The sequence below is a fragment of the Seriola dumerili genome, unplaced genomic scaffold (genome assembly GCF_002260705.1).
Source record: "Seriola dumerili isolate Sdu_G_001 unplaced genomic scaffold, Sdu_1.0 BDQW01000122.1, whole genome shotgun sequence".
Taxonomy (NCBI): Eukaryota; Metazoa; Chordata; class Actinopteri; order Carangiformes; family Carangidae; genus Seriola; species Seriola dumerili.
Genome location: NW_019174377.1, coordinates 2,070,621 through 2,092,368, shown reverse-complemented (window position 1 = coordinate 2,092,368; position 21,748 = coordinate 2,070,621). Strand labels below are relative to the sequence as shown.

The 21,748-nt window shown below is 39.9% G+C and overlaps 2 protein-coding genes across 4 annotated transcripts; one reads left to right on the top strand and one right to left on the bottom strand.

The window, feature by feature from the left end:
• Nucleotides 1-19: 19 nt before the first annotated feature.
• On the bottom strand, nucleotides 20-1,655 carry sln (sarcolipin). Of its 3 annotated transcripts, none has more exons than XM_022748551.1 (2): nucleotides 1,447-1,655; nucleotides 20-836 (listed from the first exon to the last, which is right to left on the bottom strand). In XM_022748551.1, exon 2 carries the CDS (start codon nucleotides 696-698, stop codon nucleotides 603-605), a length of 96 nt encoding a protein of 31 aa, XP_022604272.1. In that variant the 5' UTR covers nucleotides 699-836; nucleotides 1,447-1,655; the 3' UTR covers nucleotides 20-602. The 3 variants fall into 3 exon arrangements, with proteins under 3 accessions (XP_022604272.1, XP_022604274.1, XP_022604273.1); XM_022748553.1 differs by having other exon boundaries at nucleotides 20-756; XM_022748552.1 differs by having other exon boundaries at nucleotides 20-753; nucleotides 1,447-1,654.
• Nucleotides 1,656-7,931: 6,276 nt separating this feature from the next.
• On the top strand, nucleotides 7,932-19,630 carry alkbh8 (alkB homolog 8, tRNA methyltransferase). The gene is made up of 12 exons (XM_022748476.1): nucleotides 7,932-8,069; nucleotides 9,146-9,279; nucleotides 9,415-9,515; nucleotides 9,729-9,860; nucleotides 10,165-10,260; nucleotides 10,637-10,741; nucleotides 11,458-11,528; nucleotides 14,794-14,900; nucleotides 15,170-15,330; nucleotides 15,724-16,004; nucleotides 17,818-17,967; nucleotides 18,687-19,630. Exons 1-12 carry the CDS (start codon nucleotides 7,932-7,934, stop codon nucleotides 19,464-19,466), a joined length of 2,256 nt encoding a protein of 751 aa, XP_022604197.1. The 3' UTR covers nucleotides 19,467-19,630.
• The last annotated feature ends 2,118 nt before the right edge of the window (nucleotides 19,631-21,748 follow it).

Here is a 21,748-nt window from a genome sequence, read left to right as displayed (position 1 = left end):
AAAAGAAAAAGAATCCAACAAATGAAAGACTGCTTTATGGCAAGAAGTGAGCATAAACACAATGCTTCATTATTTGTGTCGATGTCTAAATACAGTGTCTGCATTTGACATATTCATCACTTTAGTAGAAACAGAACAATAGACATAATAGCATAGTTTGATGTATGGAAGGTCACATGAATGACAGTGACATGGGTTACTGTATATACTACTATCTATAGTAACATTGGATTGTTTTCTAGCAGTCACTTTAAAGGTTTCAAATCAGTTCAGTTATTTTTATTCACCTTCCATTTGTACTATGATTTAACCTTCTGTCTCTTGCCAGAATTTCAAGGCTGCATTCATCAACATCTCAGAATACAAGTTTGGATCCAAGGCTAGTTTGTCTTTGACAGCCTGCCTTGGCTTTAGCAATCACATGGTTTTTGACCTCATATGAATACTAGAGGGCTGGATCGGACCAGTGAGCGTAGTCTAAAAGAATGAAAAGATGTAAACACTGTGCGCAAAGTCCTACAGTAACCATGCTGGCATCCCTCCACACCTATATCTCCATCCCCTCTGCCTCCCATTGATCTCCTCACTTCTTGCACCGTGGTTCAGTCCTGGTAAGCTTTCACCAGCAGCCACATCAGCAGCACAGTGATTAAGACAATCATGAAGTTGAGGAACAGCTCCTGTGTTGAGCGATCCATGGTCGTATCACAGGTTGAGAGGTTGGGCGAGACTGGCGAGGAGCAGAGGGTCCTGCTGCTGAGAAGAGGGGAGGGACAAAAGGAGATTTGTGGAAGGTTGCAGATGGGTGTGGCTCCTTTCTGGACACTGATCCACAACTTGAGAGGGTTAGGGTTAGTGGTGGTGAAGAGGTGGAAAAAAGCAGAAATAACACAATAGAGGGTGAGCAAAGCCTATAGGTATTTGAATATAAGCGTGTATGTATGTGACCTGTATTTGCGTGTGCATGTATGTCGCCTCTCTTATCATAGATTAAAGGGATCAGTCACTTCTCAGTTGGGTTGCTACATCTGTTCACAGTTACCATCACTCAACAGGGAACAGGGCCAATATATCCCCTTACACACACACGCACACGCACACTCACACACACACACACACACACACACACACACACACACACACACACACATACACACACATACACACACACAAACACCAATAACAATAATAGACTAACATAAATACAATAAGGATAGAAGTGACTGTAAGGAAAAGTAGTTGATGATCAAAAAGATACTATTTTTGAACCTTACATTATTTGACATACATTGAGCAAGTCCTTTTAAACGCATTGATTTTTTTTTTCATTTCTTAGTTGTCAGTTGCAGATATTTGGATTGGATTGGTAGCCTCCATTATTACTGAAATAATGACACCGTTACTCAGAATGATAACCCAAACCAGATCCCGTTAGCGAGCTGTTACCTTTCCTCTTTTGGCTGTGATCTCAGAACGAACTGGATGAGGAGAAATCAGATGTTTTTGTCTGCTCCTTTCTTTATCTTGACCTTTGATACAGCAGCTTGTCTTCTCACGGGAAACTTCCCTGTTGTGGCTCTTCTTCTCTGAAGCATCCAGTAGCAGCTGATCCTGCTGTTGTCCAGCTTTCTCTGGTCATCAGGGGCAGGACCCACTCCTAAAGTAGCCATCCCTCAGTGGACCGCCCACGGTTCACATACACACAGACTGATGTCACACACCAACTAACTGACCAATAGACTGTGTTATTTTCCACAATCTTGTCCACTGGAGTGTTCCAAAACCATACAGAGTCTCTCTCTTTCTCTCCCTCTCTCAGTCTCGCACGCGCGCACGCACGCACACACACACACACACATGCACAAAAGAGGAGGGACTAAGGGTTATTTATAAAACATTATTACAGATACTAGGTGGATTACAATTATTCCAAACACAATATTCACATCGTCTAATGAATATAGCAAAATGTAATAGTATCACTCAGTATCTGTGGAACAAACATGAACAGAGACAAATAACAGAGCAACCTTTCCAAAAAAATAAAAAATAGTAGGCGAGTAGGGTTTAAACCAGCTGATGCCACAATTCATCATGCTGTCTGCTCTGTCAGGTCATGCCTTATATGCAAGCAGAGGGACTTGTAGGGTCCAAACAAAAGTATGATGACATATACAATGCAATACCTTTTGCCACTGCGCGACACTCACTTTGAATGTTTTTTCTAGCTGTTGGACGACATCTGCTAGTCATTAATGACAATAAAAGGATACATAGGTTACAGAGAAGTCAGAGAGGACTGAGTTTGACTTGACTGATGGATGAACATACACAGGCAGCCAGGATGAATCTAATTCCATTTAGTGGAGTGAAGACAGGCTGATGGGCAAAGAGGGGCAAATATACTGTACAGTATAAGCACCATTGGGTAAGTGTAGATTATGTCTTTTTTATAGCTCTGATGTTGGAAAAGCTGAAAATGTAACAACGTTTCCTGTTCAAAGTTTATATTACACTTCAATCAATCTCCATCGGCAGACATACTGTTCAATATATTTTGTAGTTCAACATTTTGCAAAATATACTTGTCTGCTTTCTTGCTTAGAGTTACCACTCTCTGGACTGTTTGCTAAACAGTCACACTTAGGTTTTTGTATGGATTAACGAAACAATTCATAACAACAATATATAACATATGAATTAGTTAGCTTTAGAGGTGCTTTAAGGCAGCTCTGTTGTCAACTGCCTTTCAAATTTCCCACTGTTTCCACTCTTTATGCTAGACTAAGCTAACCACCTGCTTGCTGTAGCTTGCTTCATATTTAGCAGACATGAAAGTGGTGGGGTATTGATTTTCTCCTCTAACTCTCAGCAAGAAAGCAAAAGAATATCCAAAAAAAAAAAAAAAACTTACGTGGTGAATTTTTATGGTTGCGTACACCCATTGTATCTTTACCTTTGCTTTCCTCTATGATCTGCTGACGCTAAGAAAACAGTGACAGTGACCCTCTCAGCTCATCTCTCACTTGACAGCTGCTTAGAACAGTGTTATCTCTGAACTAGTGTTAAACCCCCTTGACACACACCTTCTCTTGTACAGACAGAAGGGTCACTGCAGGACAAAGTGTGTATAAGAAAAATTCCCTTGAAGCTTTCCATCACCAGATTCCAAGGTCATTCCCAGAGGATTTAACAGATCAAAAAGGCTGCCATTTTATCACCCTGCTGCTCTGCCAGTGTCAGACCAAAAGTTATTTCACCCAGGGATTCCCATTGTCACAGAGATCTAATGCTGTGGTGATTGAATAAAGCAGGGTGAGGGGTACAGGCATCTATGTCCAGGGTGGACCACGGCCCACTCAGACAGCTGTGTGTGTGTGTGTGTGTGTGTGTGTGTGTGTGTGTGTATGTGTGTGTGTGTGTATGTTCAGGATAGAACAGTGCTGGCAGGGTTACCTTCTAAATCAGTGGAGAGACAGAGAGGGTGTCAACAAGGCCTCAGAGACACCATTCCTCACATTCTGTGTGTGTGTGTGTGTGTGTGTGTGCACGCGCGTGTGTGTGTGCATGTGCATGTGTGTGCGTGTGTGTGTGTGTGTGTGTACGTGCATATGTGCCTACTGTTTATTGCCAAGATACTTGCCAGAAAAAAAAGAGATCATCAATAATATTTCTCTACAAAACTTTGCAACCATATGTTGACAACACACGTATTGCATACGTTGATTAATTGTATGTTTTTGATGCAAATTGTACATCAAGATTTATTCAATTTAGTCATTCAAGGGAGAATAAAAGTTATTTAAATAGACAGTGACTCTTATGTTGGAACACTTGGCTTGAGTCAGGAGGCAGCTTAGCTTACTATAAAGACAAGAAAGACAAGAAGCTTGCCTGGCTCTGTCAAAAGATCAATGTACACCAGCACCTCTAAAGTTCAGTAATTTTTAGTCTTCATGCTCAACTAAGGGGCTGGTTGTAGCCTCATGCTTAGCATACAGACATGAAGCTTATACTGAAATCCATCATTTAAGGGTCAAAATGCCCTTGTAAGGAAATTATTTCCTCCTGCAATAAACACCAATGTCCTGCACTTTAGCCTGCACGTTAGTCTACAAATGGCTGGCACTGAAAAATTATTTAGCCCACAGCTTTGCTCACTTAAAGTGACAAAACCTTTTCCACTGGCAACAGTGATTGGCAAAGAGGAATTCATCTCAGCTGACTGAGAGATGATATACACACACCACCAAACACAATACTCAGCTCTGTTAATATTTTGGCCAGTTGATATATTTGAACGTCAGATGTGTTGCCAAGACTTCTACAAGTAACTTCTCTGTATTTCATCTTATATTCATTAAAAGCTGCCTACTAGTCAATGAATAAACTTTTATTTTCTTCAGTGCTACAGTATAATGCAGTCTTCTCTTTTTGATATCTGTGTAAATGCAAAACAAAACTTTGGCTGTTTACATTTTGCTGCCACAAATTTTTTAAAAATACCCAGGTTGCATATCAGCTATATTTCATTTTGAATTAAATTGGCCCTAGAAAAGATCATGTAGCAAAAATATTTCATACATTTCGGTCTCTGGAAAGAGGCCATGGACAGTAAACTGATAATTGGTGCATATATATGCGTGTAGTCACACTTTTTTTAAATTCAAAGTAGATTTCAGAAATACACAAGTGTCTTTATTATTTATTTTACCATTTCATTTCAACTCCTCCTGTCTCATGCTTCATCATCTCTATGGAAAAAAGAACACAGACAGATTTCTGCACTTTTACCTGCCTGTTTCATAATCTCACCTTTTTATGACTCTCATCTTTCTCCAAGAACAGATGGATATCTGATTGCACAGACTCCCCAGAGAGCAGTAGTGATCAGAACCACTATTTTAAAAAGCAGGATCTGGTTTCTTTATCCGTGCATCTCTGTCCTGCAGTCTCCAGCAATTAGAATACAAAGATGCCAGCAACAGGAGTTTGGCCTCTGGCTACTGGCCCAGCATTTCAAAGGGTGATGGCATGCCGCAGGGTACACAAGTGGTTCCACTCAAGTTCTCACCATTACGCCGCTTTTTCAGAGCTTGGCTGATGTGTGAGGTGAAGCTGTCCTTGAGCACTGGCAAGGGAAATATCTTCCTAATCTACTGTTCATAGCCTTGAGGTGACATTTCCACTTGGTACAACATTGATTCAGTCATTTGCATTCATCCTTCATGTGTTCATGAATGGCTGACCAACTTTGAATTGGATTGTTAAAATTATAGGCTACTCAGATGAAGTTCAAAGTTTGTCTTACCCCCTGGAAACAGCACTTCCGTAACAAATCTCACTACAAGGTCCAGCTGTTGATCACGTCACATGATCTCGATTAGTAGATGGATCACTCATCATCCACTAAATCGACTTTGTAGTGACATAGTTTGCTCACCATTGTCAAAAATGAACTTTAAATCTCATCTTTTCAGACAACATGGACACAGAAGTGCTTAAAGCACTCAGGAAAAATACAAATTTTGAATAATGTTTAAGCACAAGAAACTGCTCCATGTGCTGAGGAAGACTGTGTGATATCAGTCATTGGTTTACGATGATAGAAAATACAAGAAAATATGAGTAGAACTGAATCTTGCCTATTTGATCGTCCCATTTTGCCCCTGTACTCAGTTTTAACACAGTTTTTACAAGTACACTGGATAAAAATGTTCTATTAAATATTGTGAATGTTATTCTTTCTGATACTGGCCCTGATTAATCCCCCCTCAAATGAACCTGACTGGCATTTTGGTGTGTCACCCAAAGCTCATAAAAAGAGTGAAGATTTAATTAGACTGTATTTAAAAACAAGATGGAGCAGAGTGTTGTTTTCATGTCGGAGAGGGCAGCCGTGTGCTCTCCTGCCTGACCAGCTGTTGTTTGTTGTAGACTAAACTGAGCGTGCTGTTAAGACGACGAAGGGTGCCCACTGGCCAGCAGCTCGGCCTGGCACTGTGATTACTGAGATGGCTGAGGACAGGTGAGGGCTTCATTACACAACACACCCATGTATAAATGCACACACACACACACACACACACACACACACACACACACACACACACACACACACACACACACACACACACAGGCACACACTGATCCACACACACAAATGCTTCATTCTCACAAACCCCTAAAAAGATGTGCAAATGCATGCTGGAACATACGCTCACACCCAGAGGGGCTGTAGAGTCATTAATCTGGCTGTAGAGGAATTCATACACAGGATCTGAGCTAATTGGCTCCTTTGAGGGCGGAAGCAGACAGAGAACAGCGTCCAGGACAGACACTGCACCAAGAACAACACAATACACATAATTCATCAATTACAATTTAGCACTCATGCCATGAATGTGACTGAGTGCTTGTATCTGATTTCCATCTGACCTAGTGTGTTTTGTTGAACAGGATATAAAAGAAGTAAGCTAACTAGCCCATTGTGATAATACTTTTTCGTACAAGATTATCTTCAGTTTCCAAAATTTGAGTTGAATCTGATGAATGAAATGGATGGAAACGGAATGACAAATAGTTTCACTATAGACTTTACCCTGTAGCATCAAGTTAACGGGGCCTATAAAATTCTCCCTGGAGCATTTTTGTCTGTCTGTTGTTGGGAGATTAGGGAGGCACCAAGGTTTAGGTCCTATATAATGGAGCCACAGGGCAAAACACCAGTCGTCAGTAAGGCTTGGATATGAGAACAGAAGAGAGGGGAAGCACTTAGATAAAAAGAGCAAGAGTGATACTACACATACATACCACAAAATAACAATATGTCCTAGCAGGAATATAATACAGTAGGAACTAGCTGGATTACCCGTGTCACCGGAGACACACTGCTGAGTGACAAAGATTTATTTCCCTGTATTAGTGTATTAGTCCTCAAACACATTATAGGAGAAACACATGACCAAGGAGTGTACAAGAGTTGAACAGACCTTCTTCACACTAGACATTTGACACTTCCAAACACAGTAACTGTTGCATTGCACTGGACTAATTGTTGGATCACATCCATTGTTAATGTTATTAGTTCCACGTGTGCTTTTCCTGCTACGACCAAACAAAATATCTGCTCTGGAAAATGTCATGAATCATATTAATGTGGGAGTGATGAAGAAACATTAGCAAGACTATCTATAGGTGAGTAGGATTTAGTCAGAAAAGCAAAATGACATGCAGGTAAAGTGTAAGATGAACAGATTCAGTCATGAAACCACAAATGCCCGACTGTACATAGATTTTCATGAATCCTGTGAACTCTACTCATCTTTTTCTTTTGAAGATATGGGCGTGAGGATTTTTTTTCCTCAAGCTCTCATTGTAACTATACATTTTTTCAGTATGTTTCTTGAAAATTCATTTGTCTTAGGTTTTTGATTTGTGATGTTAATAATGCACATTTGATTACCTATATTTGAATTTTATCATGAAATCCTGATCCTGATGTTTGTCCTTTTATTCGTGCTAAACATTTGTTATTCTGTTTCATATAGAAATGCCTCAGAAGTGGTTGTTTCAGCTCCCATTCTGTTACAGCTGTATTTAATCAATTTTTGTCCACTATGGTTTCTGCATATTCACTCATCTACAGCAAATACAGAGCAATGTTATGGACCCATCTGAGTTTCACAAGTGATAATCATCTCCCATGGATCCACTGAAAAAGAACAATTCACTATTTTCACTATGATACTGGAATTTTTCTATAAATAAACAAAACAAAAGTTATTAAAATAATTTAAAGGATTGCTTAGTTATATGCAAATTGTATATAGTGAATGTAACCAGAATGCTGTGAAACCAAATGCAAGGCCGGGCGGGAACTCGCCGGTCTTAAACGTTTGTTGCACCCGGACAAAATAAAATGACGAACTATGGATCCTAGTGTGGAAAACAGCGTGAAGGCCGTCAGAAGGAGTAAAGAGGAGAAGAAAGTTCTCCGAAAACAATTAAAAGCGAGTCACACTTTACTGAAACATGAAGGTATCAGCACGGCACCGCAGCCGACCAAGGTAAACAAAAATCATCTTTATAAACAGGAAGTATATCAGCTGTCAGACAGGGAAGAGAGCTAGCTACACGTACCTTCTTCTTCTTTAAATATACACTTTTTAGACGCAAATTCCAAGGCGATCATCAGTGCATGTGACTTTAATGCGAGTTTTAATACTGAAGGTGCGTTGATTTACCCGCCTTATTTCCAGGCATTGTTTTAACATTAGCTTGTATCTGCAGATATCAGTCATGTGAAAGAAAAATAATATCAGTCTTTGTAGCCGACTTGAGGTCATTTTTCAAACCTGCAGTGTTGAAACAGTGGCATCTCATAACAAGGAATTTACTTTGGTGTGTTGTATTCATGCACACGTTGAATATAATGACAATGCCAATCTTAAAAGGTATAAGAAGATATTCAAAAATGTGAAGTCAGGAAATAGATGACATAAGAAGATAGCAAGTGAAATCTGTATCGAACTGAAAAATAAATGAAAAATGTTTGCACATGTATCTTGGACTGTAGGCAGTCAGTATAATAAAAAATAATTACGACTTAGTTACAAGTTAATTTTATTTCTCTTCATCTGTGAAAAATAAAGTTGATAAATAATGAATATACTAATAACTAATTAACTTATAATGAAATAACAGTTCCTTGGGATCATGGAATGAAACCAGCAAAACTTTGAAGCATAACAACAAAAACATAAAACACAGGGCTAAAACTAACGATTATTTTCATTATCGATTAATCCGCCAGTTACATGTCTTGCTTTGTCTGACTAACAGTCCAGAACCCAAAAATAATCATTTCACTGTCATGTATAACAAAGAAAAGCAAAAGCCAGTGTTTTGCATTTTTTCTAAACAGAAAATGATTGTTTATCAAAATAGCTGCCAAACACATTTCTGTCGATCAACCAGTCGATAAATTGAGTAATAGTTGCAGTTGTAAAACATTATCTGTTCATTAAGATGTGTATTGATTATCAATATCTTAAACAGTGATGTTTTCACATGTTCAGTCTGTTTTGGACGTTGTCTTCTTGCCTGTATAAAATCAGCCAGTCTACCTCTGTGCCTTCTGCAGAGTTTGGTGGTGGCTAATGGCGGCTTGGGGAACGGGGTTGGTCGAGAGGAGCTTTCTACAGTGCTGAAAGAGATGGGGGAGGTGGAGACCCTGTTAATGCCCCCTCAGAAGCCTTACGCCTTTGTCACATACAGGTACAGTTGGTGCATGGACAGCACTTATTCACACCAAGAACCTTTTTTTTTAGAACTTTAGTACTTTTTTGTTTATCGTCTCTGGAAAACTGTAGTTTAAACCTTGTTTTGTTTTTATTGTCATTCTCTTTCCAGATCTGAGGAGAGTGCTCAGAGAGCCCATGTCCACCTTAATGGACAAAAGCTGCAATGTGGAGAGAACAGTGTCACACTCTACCTCAGTTATGTTGACTCAGGTGCTTACCTTAAACACTGACCCGTACACACATTACTATGATACTTGAAAAAAAAAACCCATTAATGTTAAATTCACATTTTAGCAGAAAGTTGGAAGATGATCAAAGACAGCCATTTTATCTGTTTGTGTGCTTGTGTGTCCTACAAGAAGCATATTTTTGCAGCCAGTCGTCTGATCCTTACTGTATGTGTTGTGTGTGTGTCGTGTACAGTAACCTGTGAGGAGGAGAACTCTGTTCCTTTGCCGGAGGGATTACTCTTGGTGGAAGATTTTGTGTCTCCAGAGGAAGAGGCTCTGTTACTTGCCGCTATAGACTGGTCGTCGACTAATGATGATGTCACTGGTGAGGACCTGTGTCAGTCTTAATCTTTAGCACTGAACTTAACACCTGTGTAAACAACAGGCAGAATAGAGCGGCACTAATGGGAAAAACTGAATCGGAAAATACTTTTTTTTTTTTTTTTGTTTGCAAGGCAATGATGCATCTTTCAAATCAGGAATGCACAGTTATGTTGAGAAATGACTGTGAATGTAACATTGTCTACCATCAGTCTGAATGGATTATGAATAACCATCTGTACGTCTGCATCATTTTAATGTACAAAATGATTCTACTGGTTTGCTAACTTCATTCTAATGTATTTTAGCTCAAAAAGCTCTGAAGCATAGAAGAGTCAAACATTTTGGCTTTGAATTTCGCTACGACAACAACAATGTGGATAAGGACAAGCCATTACCTGCAGGTAATCTTGCTCTTCTTTTAATCAAGATATTTTTTTCTTACCTTCTGAGTTTTATGGGTCATATTTTCATATGTTTGGCCATTATTTCTATCAGTAATGATAACATTTTACTAGTTGATTGCAAAGCTGAGATTTTGGGACACTACATGCTTTCCTTTCTTTTTTTTCCTTTTTTTTTGCATAGAAAATGCATGATTGCATTTCTATTTTTACTTATAACTCTTACTAGGCAGTGTGTCATTAGACAGCACGTTATGACTGCTTCTCATTATAATAACAGAGAAAATGTTACAGAAGAAAGTTAGGAAGAAGTAACGGAGGACCTGATGTGTGTTTGTGTTTGCGTTTGTGTTTGTGTTTGCGTGTGTATATCCAGGTCTTCCTGAGGACTGTCTGCCTGTTCTGGAGCGGTGTGTAAGGAACGGTCACATCAATATCATGCCCGACCAACTGACTGTCAACCAGTATGAGTCTGGACAGGGTGAGTGATTCCCGTCATGTTTCTATTGACCTTACACATACAAGCTCAGAAGATGATTTAGATACATTTAGATCTCATGTTATCAGTAAGGCTATGTGAAAATGACTGACCACATGTTGAGAAAATGACAACAAAACACAAAAAGATGCAATTTTACATTAAAAATGTAATTACATACACCCTTGAATAATTCAAACCTAACCACTCACATATTAAAAGAAGGATAGTTTATTTATTCCAGATGCTAGTGAAACTAAAAGTGTAGTAATTAGTCTTTCAGACGTAATTACTAAGCTGTGATAACTCTGTTGATTTTTCTTACATAATTAGAAGGAGCACACAAGTAGAGTTCAATGATTTCTACCACAAGATGGCAGCAGAAACCTTTGCAACATGCATCCATGAGGAATTTCAAAGCCCTTGCCTCCTGTTTGTTGTTTGATAACAGAATTACAGCCTTGGCCTTTAAAGGCTCGAATAAGGTTTTGGAAGGAAGGAATTACTATTAATAATGCTTGTTTTTTAAACTCAAGCACATTCACTTAAATTTATTATTAAATGTCAGAATGAGTTGAGTTTCACACATCACAAAAGGGTCAAAGATGTCCAGAGGCATCCTTCAAAAACACTGAACCCCGAACACTTTTATATTTCAGAGAAACTTGAGCTTTTGTTGAGTGATTTTCATTCTACATGTGTTTTTATAATGTTTTCAGGCATTCCTCCTCATGTGGACACCCACTCTGCCTTTGAGGACACCATCCTCTCACTGAGCCTGGGGGCAAAGGTAAGAACTCAGTCCAGTCATTTAATGATTGAAGCAGCACGAGCTACTCCACAGACCGTTGAGTTGGTTAATTTACCCAACCCTAGAACTCATCAATCAGCTTGGGTCACCAGTATTGATCAGTAGTGCTCAAGGTGCATTTATCCATAATTAAGATGAAAGTTGCTCATTTAAAGATAAAAAAAAAAAGTGTTGGTCTAAAGAAATCAGTTTTCACATTTTAGCATAAAACAACAATATTGCGGTTGAAAGACAGATTTAAATGTAAAGTTAGTGTTTTCAGACACTCCTCTCTGTTTTTATGCATTTCTGTTTCCTGCTTTGATCAATCAAGTTAATCGTCACTTCACTGACCAGTGTGATTCATCCATCTCAGGGGGGTACAGCTGTCACAAATGAGTGCGCGTGTTTGTGTGTGTGTCCTTGTGATTTTAGTGAGAACATTTTGTCACCTTCCTTGCTACATTATTTCTCTCTAACACACTTATATACTGTCACACTCTCTTGCTCACTGTGCCCTTCTCTTTTTTTAGTGGTGTCACAGTCTCCCTGCTTGAAACACTTTTTGCAAACAATGAATGAACAAAAGAGAGACAGATTTTCCTTTAAACAGTAGTTGCGTTAAGTCCTCGACTGTTCCAGGTGGGACAAAATGATGTGACCTGGCGCTGGGACGCTGGTTCAGTCTCTGCAGGGTGGCTGCTGGAGATGAACACCCATCTGTCCCTGCTTGTCTGAGATTGAGGGGCTCTATTAGCAATCAACTATCATCTGTCACAACATCTGCCACGCACCCAGGTTGACAGACAGTGAGAGTGAATGAGGTGTATTCTTTGTTCTACAACTGCTGTGCCACAAAAATGTTGTGTCAGGTGCTGAGGGGAAAAGGTGAAATCAATATTGCGAAGAAAGGCGTTTACAAGCCAAAACCCAGAGAGATCAAGTACATATCGATTGATAGGAATTAAATATTTCAGCCCCTAAAAGAAATTTTCTCTGAATATGGTGACAATATGATAAATGATATTTAATAGACTTTTTGGAAAATTATATAAAACAGGCAAAAGACAGGACTTAGCATTACTCGAAGAAGTTAAAAATAATTTTTTTTTTGGTAATCTGTGTGTATAACAAGTCAATCCAACTGCGATTTGATTCAGTTTTGATTCTTGCAGACATCATAAAATCTCACTTTCAGCCCGTCACCTGATTTAACTTGGTTTACGCATTCAGTCATCATTGATTAAACACAAGTAAACTTCATGCAAACTGGTTTCCTTTTGTTATGTGAAACATATATCTGCACTTACCAGGTTTATTGAGCCAGTTCGTGTTTGCATTTGAAAGATGGAGAGAGAAAAGACGTAATTTGGCTGTCTATACTGTGTGTGTGTGTGCGTGTGTGTGTGTGAGTTTGATGGATAGTCTTGTAGTTAAGTGCAGCTGCCAGCGTCACCATTGATTTAGTCACTTTCCTCTGGTGTCATTGATTGGCTAATACTCCTAAGAAAAGCGCAGGCGTGTGTGTGTGTGTGTGTGTGTGTGTGCGCGTTTGTGCGTGCGTGCGTGTGTGTGTGCGTGCGTGTGTGTGTGTGAGTTTGATGGATAGTCTTGTAGTTAAGTGCAGCTGCCAGCGTCACCATTGATTTAGTCACTTTCCTCTGGTGTCATTGATTGGCTAATACTCCTAAGAAAAGCACAGTCCTGTGTGTGTGTGTGTGTGTGTGTGTGTGTGTGTGTGTGTGTGTGTGTGAGAGACAGGGAGAGATTTCAGTTGTGGTTTGAGGGAAAATCTGATCACTTGCTGGTGTTGCTGGGGCATCGCTCTCTCACAATAATACACAAACATATCTGTCTCTCCCACTCTATACCCCACACACACACACACACACACACAGACAGACGCAGGGACCTCTACTTCACAAAATCCAATTTTCCTGCTGTCAGAAGTTGGAGAGATGCAATTTAAAATTGTGTAGATGTAATTTCCCAGCAGAGCTCATGCTGTTATGCATTGTAAGGAAACATTAGGATCAAACACTGAGATGCCTCTGCTGGTTGTTAGTCAGAGAGCAAGTAGAGAGTTTTCTCCGGGTGACATCATTCAACTCAACTGTTGAGTAAAGTAAAAGGAAAAAAGGTTTTAGGTTTGGAAAATGTTTTTTGTATTTCATTCATTCGTGGTGTTAGAATATAATAGTGGTTGGTTTTCATAAAAAAAAACAAAAAAAAACAAAAAAAAAACATTTGCTTCTGTTGAACCAGTATCTGTTCAATAAGTAATTTAGCACAAACATACATTAATTCTGTCTGACCACTATCTATGAATACTAAATTTGGCACATTATTACTGGATTATTGAAAGTCGAAGTAAGTAAATTGGATGCCTGAGTTTTACTATCAGTACTAAAAGATCATAACTTGCCAAATAATTTTTTTTTTCACTGAAAAATCTTTTTCGATGTTGTCATAATTCAAACAGCTGCACAACAACATGGCTCAAATGAAACAGAGAAGAAAATGAACAAAACTGAATAGAATCGGGCAATATCCTGTTGGAGAGTTTAAGTAAACAAGACTGAGAATTTGATGAAGCATTCGATGCTTAACTGTTTTTCAGTATTTGAAATATGGACACAATTTGATTGGTACTAAAGAATCAAAGTGTTGACACTCATTACCAACAGTTACATGGCTGAAGCAGCTACAGAATACTAAGTATGGATGCAGAGATCCAATCTGCTGAGTCGGTATCGGTGCTAATATCTTATCAAGCGGAGTGATTCTGTGTTTGCTCTATCAGTTACAGTGCATTCATTTAGTCACGGCAGGCTGCTGACTCGGTTTTAGTGCCACAGCAATCCCTGACCTCATGTTACCTCACAGAAAAATTCAAAAGAGTTATACACAGTGAGGTGTTTTGGATCAGGACCCCGCACTGAGATCACAGAATTGGTATTAGCAGAGGAAAAGTCATATCAGTGCATCTGTGATAATCTGCGCAACCCCACTGCTGCGTCAGACAAATGACAAATTCTTTGCCTCTCCATGGTTTTCCAGCTTTTTCTGCTGTGTTTTAAATGGATAATTGTATCCTGTGTCTGTGTGTGTGTGTGTGTGTGTGTGTGTGTGCGTGTGCGTGCGTGTGTGTGTGTGTGTCTGTGTGTGTCTGTGTGTGAGTGAGAGAGTACCTTGCTCAGTGTTCATATGAATGGTCTGAAAATCTTATTGAATGCTTGTACATGCTTTTTGTGTTTAATTACAGACGGTGATGGAATTCCGGCATCCCGATGGTCGTCTTGTTCCCGTGGTGTTGCCAGGACGCAGCCTCCTGGTGATGAAGGGAGAGAGCAGATACCTCTGGACCCATGGGTGAGCTGGACTGTGTCAGATGGGTCCATTTATCTTGATATGAACTTAAGGTTGATTCAGTGACAGTTTCTTTCCTCCCTGTGTCAGTCTGTGTGTGGATCCTTATTTTAATCCCTTCACGTGAACATAAAACCAATGTCAGGTTCAGGGTTTGGTCTCATTCACATCTGCTGGTGTTCACATTACACACAACAGCTGTTTAGATTAGTTATTGTCAGTTTGTGTCTGATTGTCAACTACTGCTATAACCGTCTCTTATCTTCTCTCAGGATAACTCCCCGGAAGTTCGACGTGGTGCCAGCCTGCGACCCAGAATCCCCTGCTCATACAACTTCTGACCTTGGGCCTAACAGAAATCTCACCTTGAGCAAGAGGGGCACCCGCACCTCTTTCACTTTCCGAAAGATCAGACATGAACTTTGCCGCTGTGGTGAGTGCAAAGTAAAACACTCTGTGTGTTTGATAACGGAAAACTGCATTACCACCATTATTTGAGTGATGCTAGACAACCAATATCTGCAATTTGCAAACAGTTCTTTTCACATTTTCTCAGAAGCCAAAGTATTGTCTTCAATTTGCTTCTTTTGTTTGACTAACATTATAAAAGTTAAGCAGAAAGACAATTCCAGTTGCCAATTCCTGCAAAAAAAAAAGTGATGCGATTTTAAAGCAATTTTCTGCTTGTCAAAATTGAGGTGGCCATGCTTCAGTTGAATGTAATGGGTGTTTGGGTGTGTATGTGCTACCCTTTGTCTCACCATTCCACCCTCTCCTTTCATCTCTCTCTCTCTCTCTCTCTCTCTCTTTCTCTCTCTCACTCCAGCCTTTCCTTCTACCTGTGACAGTCAGGGAGCTGCCTCAGCACCCTCGCCCTCTCCGCCATCTGCCCCCTCGATTCCCTGTTGCCATGCCGACGCAACCCGTCTGGAGGAGGAGTATGTGCACCGGGTGTACGACGCCATCGCCTCCCACTTCAGCAGTACACGCCACTCGCCCTGGCCTCGTGTCTGCCACTTCCTGTCCTCGCTCTCTCCTGGCAGCGTGCTGGCTGATGTGGGCTGTGGAAATGGGAAATACCTGGGTGTCAACCCAGAGCTGATTGCAGTGAGTGTCATTATATATTATATTAATGTCTGTAATTTTGCAATACTTTAGTGATCCCTGTAGGGAAATTTCCTTTTTCATTACATTTTTATTGCCACTGTGTCTTAGATGATCATCGCTGTGAAATACCACACATTTTCATAACAGTCATTTATGTGCAGAAGTGTCTCATCAGATGTCACATACGCAGTCAGCAAATCAGTTGAAGCAAAGACGGCAAACAATGAATCGTCTGAGGTCAAACAACTCTGCTGCTACTTCACAGATACAAGTAGGGGCTTCTCAGGGTTTAGACCAGTTTGATGGTGATGAGCCTCTTAATTTTACTTGGAAAAGGCGGTCAGTGGATTAAATACTGAGATGGAGCCAGGACTTGTTTAGCCTAGCTTAGCGTAAAGACTGGAAACAGGGGAAAACAGCTAGTCTGATTCTATCCAAAGGGAAAAAAATGACATTTTATGGTTTTAGGGGTTGGTTACCTGCTGGAACGATTTCCCAGCAAACAACAGTCGGTTGCAGTGAAAAAGCCACCGGAAAGGTCACAGCCTTCGGTGCTCAGCATTGCCCTAAATGTAAAATGAAAAGGAGTAGCTGTTTGAAATCCTCAGTGCCCTGTTACGGGTGTTGCATAAGCCAGACCTCTGTTTGCCCCAGAGTGAAGTGAGGGAGAAGACAAAGGTTTGCATCATTATGCTGCTGCTTACTTATTTACTCCCCACGTGTGAGTCAGGATGGTAATATGGGTACTGCTTTAGTGCTACAGCAAGTCATATTGTTCACATGAAGGGAAATATCTTTAATCAGTTAGTAGTTAGTTTGGAGTGAAAAAGACAGTGCAAAGCTGTCTCAACATTTTAATGAGCTAAATAATATACCCAGGAATGATAATCCTTGCTGCTGAGCCCTGTGCTCCTCTCACTCTGATTTCTGCTGGTTTTGCTTGTTTGCATTAGCTCAGTTTCCATGGTAATATCCTAAATTTTCTGTTTACGTATGCACATGGGATGTGCGGGATGTTTGGGATTTGGATGTGCGTGTAAGCAGCTTATCCTGACTCAGACCGTAACCGTGATAAATCATTACTGAGAACACTGTGATCAGGTCGCACATAAACTTTCAGAGCTGAGTCTTCTGGGTTTTCTCCATCCGTTTTTCTCTCCTGAATTTATTTCATTCCCTCTGCACTTTATTTTTGTCTTCTCTATATTTACCCTCTCCATCTTCCCTTCTTGTTGTAGATTAACGCTGTTAACCTTCCCCGTGTTAATTGAAATGAAAGAGACTTGACCTTTTTTGTGTTTGCAAGTCAGTAACAGATTTAGCCTGTGTGTCTATTTGTGAATGTGTGTAGTATTTCTCACTATCGCTTATCACCTCTGTCTCTTTTGGGAATGGACCATATGACTCGTGAAGCCTGATTGAATTTCTCCTTTACACAAAATGTGTTGAAAATTATTATAACTGCCATCCAATACCCTCAGTCTTTTCTTCTCTTCCTTTTATTTATGTTTTTTGCTCATATTTCATTCCTTGTTTATTATTTCCCATTCTGTCTCTATACTTTTCTGCTGCTCTGTGTGATTTTGTCGTACATTGTTAATTGGTTGACATTATAAATGAGGAGTGCATGTGTAAATTCAGCTGAGAACAAGACTTTGATCGGTGGTTTTGTTCAGACTTTGTACATGTTAATACTGTTCCTTTTTGTGAATGATTTTTTTATTTTATTTTTTATGTGTGTGTGTGTGTGTGTGTGTGTGTGTGTGTGTGTGTGTGTGTGTGTGTGTGTGTGTGTGTGTGTTCCTCTCTTCAGGTTGGCTGTGATCGTAGCAGTGCTCTTGTCCAAATCTGTGCAGAGAGAGGTTTCCAGGCGTTTGTATCTGATGCTCTCAGCGTCCCTCTGCGAACAGCCTCCTGTGACGCCTGTATCTCCATAGCTGTCATACACCACTTTTCCACACAGGTACAGTACAGTACATGCACACACAAAGAACATCAGGTGACATCTCCATCAGCATTGTATCACTTTCGACCGACCTACATATAAACACCCAACACATGACCGCAATGCATCAGTGGAATCATTTTAGGAATTTTAAGCTCCATTTCAACTTTTGGTTCGTGTTAACTAAAAAGCTTTTGCTCTCAAGGATCTACTCTAGTCAGAGACTAAACGTTACTCATTGGTGGTTGGTGACACTGAAACATTAGTTGTAGTGCAACAATAAGGACTTTTTTAATGCTGATATTAAAGCATTGTGATGGATATTTAAACACATGTGACACAACGACAAACACAACAAACATAACTTCCCTGATAGTCTAAAAGAGAGAGACTGAGAGAAATTAAAACTAACAAAAAACAAAACACTCTGTAGATCTTTTTCACTGTACTGTGGAGACAGACATCTAGTCTTTCAGGAGACTCCCTTTCCATCTCTGCAGCCTCCTTTCCAGTATTACACCACAGTCACAGAAGAGTCTCATTGTTTGAAAACATATGCTTCAAATCAAGCCACCATCACTTTTACCCCTTCATCAGTCAAATTTGTCTTGAAGTACAGTAGAACAAACATTTGAACAAGTTTTGTTTGTGTGTGTGTGTGTGTGTGTGTGTGTGTGTGTGTGTGTGTGTGTGTGTGTGTGTGTGTGTGTGTTTTTTGTTGTGTGTGTGTGTTGTAGGAACGTCGGCTGGCAGCAGTGAGGGAGCTGGTGAGACTTTTGAGGCCTGGAGGTCGAGCGCTCATCTACGTTTGGGCTTTTGAACAAGAGTACAACAAGCAGAGGTCGAAATACCTCAAAGAACAGAACAAAGAGCATCCTGGGAACCTCAGCCCCATCAACGACACATCAGACGGCATACAAGAGCCTCATGGGAAAGCCAGAATGCATACCAGTAGACATTTGGAAGACAACTACAGGCCTGGTGACAGCGTGCAAGATGTTAGCAAAGTGATTGATGGCAAACTTAGTGTGCACACTAACCGCACAGCCTTCAACACCCAGGACCTTTTGGTTCCCTGGCATCTGAAGGAGGGAAAAAGACAGGGGGGTGAAGAATCAGGAGAGAGTGGGAAGAAGGACAAAAGGAAAGAGAAGTCTAAAAAGACTTCAGGTAACTCCTCTTCACCCTCTAGTGTGAGTTCCAAAACCAGATTAGACTGTAACCGTGACCCCAGCCCAGTTTTTGACTCCAGCATGTCCTCTGGATCGGGTCTTGACACCAGTGATGCCACTCAAGGGCCAGATTTTAAACCCAAGTCAAGTGGTGACACTATAAAGAAGTCCAGCTCTATTCTAAAGTCTGAGTCTGAGAGCGGTCCAGTGCCTGTCTTCCACCGTTATTACCACGTGTTCCAGCAGGGGGAGCTGGAGCAGCTGTGTGTTCAGGTGGCTGGAGTCAAAGTGCAGAGCAGCTACCACGACCAGGGAAACTGGTGCGCTGTATTAGAGAAAGAATGAGGGAGATGAACTGACTGACACGCACATAATTTATGATCATTTTGCTACAAATATATATTGAGAGACGATACACATTCTGCATTGAACTATGACAATTGATGCAATGTAAATTGAAAAGTCTTTCATTTGTTTAAATGCTGAAGAGAAGAATGACCAGAAAAGTGCTGCAAAAATAAATGTAATGAGTTTCTAAAATGTCTGCCATTGTTGTGTACTTCTTGCATCATTTTTTGACAATGGGTGAAGTTGGAACTGTACAAGGCCACCAACATATTCTTATATTTAGGTTTAAAAGCAAGCAAATATGAGACCATTGGGAAATCGTAGCATTTCTTTGAAATATTACTACATATTACTTTGGAAAGAGATGTGTCGGACATGTCAGGGAAGAGGATTTTGCCTCAATCCTGAAGCAGAAAATCCATTTCATGTGGCTAAATCAAACCAAGAGGTAGTGTTCGGGGTGAAGACAAAGAATTAATAAGTACACTCTGACTACTCCTGTGTAATGCAATAGTATATGAAAGGCCAGTGTCCATGTACTATACAGAAGACTACCAGTAATAATCTTTATTTCACTGCTTTGCTTTTTGCACTGTCTTTGACCTCAGTGTCTGCTCTGGATTCACTGAGATGTGATTAAGCTGGTAGCAGTGTGTGCTCGACCTTTTCAAGTTAAAGGGCCAAGGTGTAACATGGCATTTCAGGCTGTGGGGGATTTGCTTGTATTCAAAAAGCAAAATATACATTTTCTTTTTCTTAAAAATGTTCGTGACAGAGGTAGCACCTCATAGTCATGAGTCATTTTTCAAACCATGTATTTGAACATTGATTAATAAAATCAATGTACTGCATCATAGATAGTGTTAAAGTTGTTTATATATGAATAGATGAGGCATAAACGTCCAAAATTTGGGTATAACAGCCGAAAAGCAGATAACTTTACCTTTAGCCAGACATGTAGTGAGTGCTGTTGCTGAATAAGGAGTTCAGATTGATAATGTCAATTGATAATGACAAAACACGTCCTCTTTTGGAGCACCTGAAGTGTCCCCTCAAGTACTAGCAATGAGCCAATTTGGCAACACATTTAAAACATTTTTTTCACTCTGTCCTGGTCACGAAAGTGTCATTTGTTTGGGCTGTTTAGTAGAAAGAGTTGAACATTGTTGCAACTTACATCATTTTTAGCCAGCTCAGTGCCCTTGAACCATACAGTTGCTAATCTAAGTACAATTTTATTGAAAATGTTGCGCACAACTTAAAATGTGGAGGCAGAATTGATTCTTTGAATTAAATTAGGATCAAATAAAACTGAAAAGAACTTAATTGGATCAACTGATGAGTAATGAATACTGCATTTAAAGAATAAGCTAATACTGAATAGAATCAGTATTAGCTTGTTATTTTATATAATGTAGTAATACTGAACTATGACTTCATCACTCTGTCTCTCTTGCACTCACACATACAGTATGTCTACACTATATCCTATTTGCAAGTTTTACTAGACGGCTGTAGAGACAGAATGAAATGTGGGATAATGGAGTATTGATGGCAGCGGAGCAGAGCACAGTAATTTGTTGTGGTCCCTCTGTGGCAGGTTGGTAATGGGTCACCAGCTCCTTGTAAATTACCCCTGTGGCTCCTCAATCCTCTGTGACCTGCACACACATATAAACAAACACATTGTGGTGATGAGGCAGGAGATGGTTTGGTGGCTTTTATTGACAGTGGTTTATTGATTAAGGTGAGGCAGACTTTGTGTATGTGTGAGAGAGAAAGCGAGAGATTTCTTTAGTAGTATCATGCACAATAACGTATGCGTGAGAGTAGTGTTAATGTGCATGTGTTGTTGTTGAGTCTGTCAGCAGACTTGTGCCTGACATTTGGACAGATAATTACAATTTAAAGGTGTACCTCCCCCAGGTATAGCCCATTGATTTGACAGGCTACAAGACATTTAAATCCTTGAGCTCACTCACAGGAGTCAAGAGACATTTATACTGAAATAATTTGTAACAATTCTTTCCCTGTGGATTAGTGATGTGCTGTGTTGAAAAGGAAATAATTCCAGTGTGAGATGTAATACTGCAGAGAAGTAAGTGTGGGTTTATAAAAACCAAAAGTATGTGAATAACCTTGTCCTCATGTTTTTTCTACTTTTTGTCTGGGGCTATTTTTCAAGAGATGGGATATGTATATATATATATATATATATATATCTATATATATATATATAATTTTATTTTATTTATTTATTTATTTATTTATTTATTTAT

Excerpts from the sequence above, each read along its gene's own strand:
- sln (XM_022748551.1), bottom strand. The coding sequence starts at position 698 with ATGGATCGCTCAACACAGGAGCTGTTCCTCAACTTCATGATTGTCTTA.
- alkbh8 (XM_022748476.1), top strand. The coding sequence starts at position 7,932 with ATGGATCCTAGTGTGGAAAACAGCGTGAAGGCCGTCAGAAGGAGTAAA. Across the intron at positions 11,529-14,793 it reads CACTGAGCCTGGGGGCAAAG|ACGGTGATGGAATTCCGGCA; the intron begins GTAAGAACTCAG and ends GTTTAATTACAG. Across the intron at positions 16,005-17,817 it reads TCAACCCAGAGCTGATTGCA|GTTGGCTGTGATCGTAGCAG; the intron begins GTGAGTGTCATT and ends TCCTCTCTTCAG.